This window comes from Alligator sinensis, unplaced genomic scaffold (assembly GCF_000455745.1).
Source record: "Alligator sinensis unplaced genomic scaffold, ASM45574v1 scaffold472_2, whole genome shotgun sequence".
NCBI classification, from domain to species: domain Eukaryota; kingdom Metazoa; phylum Chordata; order Crocodylia; family Alligatoridae; genus Alligator; species Alligator sinensis.
In genome coordinates this window covers 1,365,485-1,373,029 of record NW_005842378.1, presented here as the reverse complement: position 1 = coordinate 1,373,029, position 7,545 = coordinate 1,365,485, and the positions used below count along the sequence as shown (strand labels likewise).

General features: G+C 42.3%; 1 protein-coding gene across 1 annotated transcript in view; it reads left to right on the top strand.

Moving 5' to 3' along the window:
• LOC102377127 (protein FRA10AC1) overlaps positions 1–7,545 on the top strand; it is a gene marked incomplete at its 5' end in the record, with an annotated part of 55,928 nt that overhangs the window by 35,610 nt on the left and 12,773 nt on the right. Inside the window, 3 exons of the mRNA XM_006029436.2 lie at positions 2,921–3,034; positions 3,916–3,958; positions 6,957–7,081. Coding sequence (XP_006029498.1) covers positions 2,921–3,034; positions 3,916–3,958; positions 6,957–7,081 — 282 coding nt within the window. The remainder of the gene's footprint in view (positions 1–2,920; positions 3,035–3,915; positions 3,959–6,956; positions 7,082–7,545) is intronic.

The window sequence follows — 7,545 nt, the reverse complement described above, 5'->3', positions numbered from 1 at the left end:
TTTCCCTATTTTCCCCTGATTTCAATATAACTTACATTTCTCCCATAAAAACCATGACTGTACCTTTTTTAATTCAGTCACCTTCATTGGGTACTGAGAAGGAAAATTGTTTGGTGCCCCAAATATGTCTTCAGCTAAATCAGACAAAGATGTAGCCTTGATTACTATTAATAGTTGTAATTTATATGCCCAGTTTCAGTGATATACTACACAAAAAAAATACTCTTTTGACCCATATATACGGGCAGAATTTGTACTTTAAACCAAGGTTGTCCAACTTCGCAGGAGGCAAGGGCCACAAATGGTATTTGACAGATTGCCACATGTGGAGGGGACAGCCTCCTTCCCCAAAACCTTTCCCCAGTATGTGAGCTGTGCCAGCAGCATGTGGCCTGCAGCCTGCAGTCCCCTCTGTCAAGCAAGCTGAGCAGGCAGCACATGGATCCTTGGGCCCTGCTCTTCTGTATGGTAGCAGAAAAGGTGGTTCTGGGGCTCGTGGGCTGCATGTTAAGTGCTGCCGAGCCTCATGCAGCTTACTGGCAGCCAGCTGGACAGCCCCGCTTTAAACTCTCACTAACCTTTTGCAATGCAAGAAATGAGAGAGCTTTTTTGACTATGCTGTGCAGTAGAAACATTAATATTTTTCACTTTCTCTAATTATTGCCCAAGTTTTAGATACCGTATGGAGAAGGCCCTAGATGCACATTAAATCAAGTGGAAGTATGTTATTTCAAGGGAAAGTGCTTAAATCCCCAAGGAGCATTTCATAGTTAAGAGAAATGGTTACATGTCTTAACTGTGAAGAAATATAAGTGCATATCTTAGCATGTATAATTACATAAATATAATGTAGATAGATCATGTAGAGATAAGAAATAATGCTTTTAAAGTTTGTATGCACAGAAGATTTAAGTGCAGAAATGAGCTAAGCACTAGACATTTTCTGAAATGCATTGCTTTCTGTACTCTGTGTGTGTTTAAAAAAAAAAAAAAGTGTTTTAACTCCTTAACTGTGTTTCTTTTGTACTTTTAAAACACAAAAAATGCTAGACTATGGTTTAAAAATTTATTATGCGAAGCAATTTACAAAGATATTAGAAATAGAATTTTTTTTTACTTCAAGTATATATTCTGTAAAGATATAGGTAACATAATTTCCTTGGCAGAGTTGATCAGACTTCAATATATCTTTAATATACAGTAAAAGGAAAGATTAACATGCAGATTTTTCCTTATCTTACTTCTGTTATTAAAAGTGTATAAGTAGTATTGACAAGTTCACCAAAGCAACAGTGTGTCTTCTTGCATACCACATGTCCCCAAATAAGATACATGCCTTGTTTTTTGGGAAGGCAGAATGAAGAAGAAAAGATTTTTCCAGAGTTATGGCTGCATGGAGCCGGGACAGAGCCTAATCTTCAGTTCGTTCACCCTTCCTTTCCAACTCAGGCAAAAGCTACATTTTTAATACTCTCAGAGCTGCTGCCTAATTGCAGCAGTTCTTGGCTGCTTAGTCAAAAACTGTTGCCAATTCTGCAGTGTGTGTGAAAAGGTTAAAACTAATTGCTGCTGTAGACCAAATTTGCCCCTGCCTGCATATGGCTGGCTGAGGGGGAGAGAAAGAAAAGCAACAGCAGCGATTTTTACAGTGTCTCTGTAGTTTTATTTCAAGCAGAAAAATTAGTTTTCACATGTTGAGTCTTAATTTTTTTGTACCGCTTTAAGGAAAGAAATAAGATTCTGAGAGTTTTAGAGCACATATTCTTTGCCCATGAGATTAGATGGGCTTGTAAATTAATCAGTAGTAGGAATGTTATTTTTGCATATAACTTATTTAACATATCTTGTAATAATATAAGATATACACACATCTATCTGACTGGCATTTTCTGATCTGTTACCCTCCACTAACTATATAATTATTAATAGCTTAATGATGTTCAGTTGATCATTAGGTGTGCATACAGACATTTGGGGAGGCTAGGGGGAAATTAGATAGATCTAAGGCCACCTGATCTAAGGTGAGTCAGGATGGGGGCCACCAGTGGGGGAAGCTTGGTGGAATCGGGGGCGGGCAAGCAGGTTCCAAGGGGCATTGGGAGGGCAGGCAGGGTCTGCTGGGAGGGATTAGGGGATTTGGGGGGCAGATGGGATCCACAAATGGGATTATGGGACAAGGAGTCCTTGGGCAGGCAGGGTCCATGGGAGTGGGGGTTAGAGATCGAGGAGGGGATGGGGGGCTCCACTTTTAGCTGCCCAACTGCCCCTTGCTCTCAGACAAACAATCCACTTTAGTGAACCTACCTCCCTATCGTATCCTGCCTGCCCCTCCTCCCCCATCTCAACTTGTATCTGCGCTTTCCTAACCCTGGGGATGCACTGAGAATTGTACAGAAGTTCAGGACAGATTGGTATAAAAATGTCCAACCCAATCTAAATTAGACCACTGTGGAGGTAGGTTTAACTTAGATCAGATCAGCTATTTTTGGACCTATCTAACTGTTTTGAATTTCTATATAGGTTTCACTTAGATTGACCTAGCTAGGGATCTAAGTGCAAGGTTGGCACCTGGGTGAATTAAGTTAGGTAGGGTGGCCATTTTTAACACAATCTGACCTCCTCAAACATCTGTATGCACCCTGAATGGAAACTTTTCTAAAGTTCAGTATTGTCAGTTTTATCCCTTCATGTCCTCCAAAATACCGGCAAAGATGAAAGACATACGTAAGTTTTTCAGTGTGTTTATTTTTTGGTACAAATACTGTTATGTCATTAAAAGTATTACTTGCTCCTAATACTTTACTTTATTTAGACTTTAATTTCTAGCTTTTTTTTAACACTGAGAAGAACTGGAAAGAACAACCTCAAATCCACATGAGCTAATGATTTAACCATGGTTTGCTTTTTTTGACCTCCTTAGGTCATTTTTCCTGCGGGAATAAACACTGTGATGAGAGAGAAGGACTGAAGAGCTGGGAAGTGAATTTTGGTTATATTGAACATGGTGAAAAGAGGAACGCACTTGTAAAATTGAGTAAGTCAGCCTTTACTATGGTTGGCCTTCACTCTAATGTAAACTTAAAGGCAAATATCTTACTCTTTAAAGACTATAAAGCAAGGACTAGAAACAGTAATTAGGTAACCACAGTAGGCAAAGGGGGAAGATGTGATGCCATTTCGGTGGATTAATTATAATAATGGCCTTGATTTGTAGAAATCATTATTGTCAAAAAATAGCTTATTGTTTTAACACTTCTTACTATCTAGTTTTTAATTCCATTCTATTGTGTTATGGCTGAAATAAAGCTTCTTGGTATTTTTGGCATGGGAGACATTTTGTTTTTAATACTGATATATTCCTCAAAAAAAGTCTTTACTAGCGCTCAGCTTAATCCTAATGCTACCAAGCCGAATCTTGTAAATAAGATCATCCCTCCGAATACGTGCATCTAAAACCATACTGATAGGTGCAACCAATAAGAAACTTTTGATAATAAACAGTTAGCATGAAATAAACATTTTTCCTCAACTAAGTGTCCATCTGTGCAGTAATATACGTTCTGTGGAGAGGCCTTAGGTTTGTCTGTGATTTTTTTTTTATATATATAATCTTGTCTTAATTCTGTTCAGAAAAGTACACGAAAACCATATTTTTACATAATCACCATATAGAGTAAATATTACTTCTTTTTTGTGAGCAGTTGCCAATATTGAGACTCCAAATTTCCCTGTTCTTCATGCTATTTTTCCTTCAATTACACCTGACTGTACTGAAATTATTCTGCTGGAAGAAATTGAAAGGAGAATTTATAAATTACATTGGGACAGCAACATTGATAAATCTTATTAACTGTTTTTATTAAGTGCAAGATTTTAATATTCAAGGTTCTTTTCTTTTACTCTTCTATTTTTTAGGACTGTGTCCAGAATGTTCTTACAAATTAAATTTTCATCACAGGTAATGGAGATTTTGGAAAACATGCAGATTAAATAAATAATAAATATATTTAACAGATTTAGTAAACAGCTTGGAAAAATGCATATCAGAATGTTATTTTATACTTACTTCCTTAATAACATCTTCATGAAACATCTTATTTAGATTTCCTGAGTATTTTTTGCTTGTATGTGTTAATTAAAAACATAATAGGAGGTACAACTATAATGCTTGCTTAAATTTATCTTAAATTTGCCTTTTAGACTGAACTTTCCCATGCTATATTTCAGTCTAAAGGAAAAAAAAATTCTCCTTACAGGAAGTTTATATGCAAATTATTTCCCCCCTGAAATAAGCAAGGTATAAACTCATTGTCCACAGTGAAGGAGGGAGTGGGGCAGGGGCAGAAGTAGACGCTGCCCAGCCAGGGTGGTGAATGTGACCCCACCAGGAGTGGGATGGAGCTGTGGGGGTGTTGGAGTGGGGGCAGCTCCCTGTTGCTCTGCGCACCCCGAGGGGAGGCATGGGGGGCGTGTAGTCCCTGGATTTGTGCATGGTGGGAGAGAGGGCTGCCTGCTGAGGGCTTGGGGCCAGGGGCTGCTCCAGCCTCTTCCCAGTGCAGGGGCTGGGCCAGGGCTGTGCTCGGGGTGGGCAGTGGTGCTGGGAGGGGTGGCTATGGGGAATTTGGGGTGGCTATAGCCCACCCCATAGCCACCCCTTAGAGTGCCTGCTCCTGCCCCACTCCCTCCCTCACCACAGAGGCTTCGATTTGCCACTTTTGCCACCCAGACTTACAGGCAGGAGGCTGCTCTCCACGCTACCAAGTGCTGGGCTGCATTTCTGTAAATTGGGTATCAGCCAAAATAGCTGGTTAATAATTGGCCATCTGTATCTGTCAAGAAAATCTTTATCAGTGAACCCCTATATAAGAATAGTTCTTTTTTAGACCTGTTGTTGTCTGCTACATTATTGAATTGCACATCTGTAATCATATATCTACTTTTTTGTGGTTTTATATATTACTAGCCAATTACCCTTCATGAATGATGGAGTGTTTTAGGGAGCGTTTACATCCCCCCCACCCACTCACCCTTCGGGGCCGGCCATGTAAACAGTCTCTGTACCACCGCCGTCGCCTCCTCCAGCGCAGAGGCTCCCTCCCCCCCCCCTGCCCCCCCCCCCCTCCCCTCCTTCCCCTCCTCCCTTGGAGCAGCGGGGCTTCCCCCATCTCCCTGTCTGTAGCAGTGGCTCCCCCCCCCCTGCCCCCCCCCCCCTCCCCCCCTTCGGGGCCGGCCATGTAAACAGTCTCTGTACCACCGCCGTCGCCTCCTCCAGCGCAGAGGCTCCCTCCCCCCTGCCCACCTCCACCTCCTCCCCTGGAGCAGCAGGGCTCCCACCTCCCTGCCTGAGGCAGCAGCGGTTTCCCTGCCTGCCTGAGGAGGCAGAGCCCATGCAGCCAGTCATCACTGGCCCTCCCGGCAGCACATATGCAGTTGCCCAAATGCATTACAGACAGACAGACACACTAAACCCTTTATTATATTAGATGGTCGTTTTATATATCACAATAGGGGAACCAGAAGGGGGTAGACAGTTTAACAGGTAGACTGACAGCCTGCCAGGTAGTCCAGGTGGTGGGTCCGATTCATGGGCACCCTGCTGCTGCCAGTACGAGCCTCTCCTTGTAGTTGCTTCTGCTTCTTCACTCTTTCAAGGGGTGGGGAGGCTCAGTTCAGGGGATTTGGGTTTGAAGAGTCAGAATCCTGGTTGCCGGTGGCTGTGGAACCCTGCCCTCCCTTGCCAGCCCCTGTTGGAGTTCCCAATATTGGGAATGCTCCGTGTGCTGGGGTTCCCAGGTAATGGAGCACTCCCTTCACTCTGACTACTCCAGCCCCACATCCCTTCTACCTCTCCTTTGGGGAGAGGAGAAAGAGGAGAGGCTGGGAATTGGGAGCCTTACAGCTGGCTATCCTGGCAGTGGGACACCTCTGCTGCCCTTCTCAGACCTCTTTCTAGACTCCCATGCCCTGTGCCAAACCCTTGCTTGCCCTTTCTGGCAAACTCCCCACTGCCACTGGAATTCTGACTCTTCATCCCTCAACCATCATACCTCTTCAGTTCTGGTGGGGGAAGTTGAGTACTCTGCTTAACATTTGGGAGTGGGGTGGCACTGACAGTCCACTTGGCTCTGTCTAGGAGGGAGGGGGCTGGTTGCATATCCAGTTTTCTACAGCCTCCTGTAGTGCCCTGGCAGGAGGGGAAGCAATTCCATGCAGCCAAAGTGATTTGGAATCACTTCAGCTCTGGGTATGACAGGAGCTGCATATGTCCCCTGACTAAAACACTACCTGTCTGCAGCATTTCCAAGTCTGTTACGCTTGGAAACATTTCAGTAGTTACTTCTGTCCACCCTCTTGGTTAATGTGGATTAATTTTAATTTGGTCCTTATGTAGACAGACCTCAAGTGCTTTGACCATGGCCATGTTGGGAGTCTTTGGCAGAGCTGGCAATTGGACATTGTTCTCTCAGATCTCATAAGATTATCCTCCTCATTAGCATTTTTAATATAAAGAATTGCAAAACACATTTTTGCTGAAATCAGTTATGCTTATTGGCACTCTTTTCATATTTTAATTTCTATTTTTTTTAAATAAAGGAAACTATAGTTTATGATTGTGTATTGTAATATGTAAGTATTCAGTAGAAATATTATGTTGGTCACATGGCCCACCTGATATATTTGATTATTAAATGTAAAAACTGCGATGAGGATGCATCAAGGTTCTTCAGGAAATTTTAGCCTTTGCTTTTTTTGCTTTTTTGTGTAAAATAAATAAAGTCTTGATGTTGCAGTAACACTTTTTGCATTCAATACGCATGCAGTTTTTACTATTCTGATTTGTAAAAACAAAAAACAACAGATTTTGAAAAGAGTGTAAACTGCTTCACTGGGTTTGATTTCTGATCTATTTACTGTTGGGGAAGGAATACACTTCTGTTTTTATTTTTATTATAAAGGAGGAGAGAAGTCAAACCAAACAAGAAGAGAGAAAGACATGAACAAGACTCTAAAGAACCAAATAGTAAGAAGTCTAGATTATCACGTACAGAAAAACACAAGTCTAAGAGAAAGAGACATAACGGTAAAATAAAGTTTAAAACTATTTATATTCTTGAAATATTTAATACAAATATAGTTGAATGTTTAGCTAGATCTTACCTGGAATACATGCAGGGCTCAAGTGCCTGTATACTAATGCTAGGAGCATGGGAAACAAGCAGGATGAACTAGCGCTCCTGCTTGCACAAAACACCTATGACTTAGTAGGGCTAACGGAAACCTGGTGGGATTCGTCCCACGACTGGGTGGTACATATTGAGGGTTATAGATTGTACGGAAAGGACAGGGTGGGGGGAAAAAAGGGGGAGGGGTTGCGTTCTATGTCAATGAGCAATATACGTCAACCCTCATCAAGACGGAATCCAAGGGTGAGGAAGTAGAAGGATTATGGGTTAGGCTACATGGGGGGGCAAGGAGAAAGGGATTTGGTGGCAGGGGTCTGCTACAGACCCCCACATCAAGGGGAAGAAATAGATGCGGGGCTCC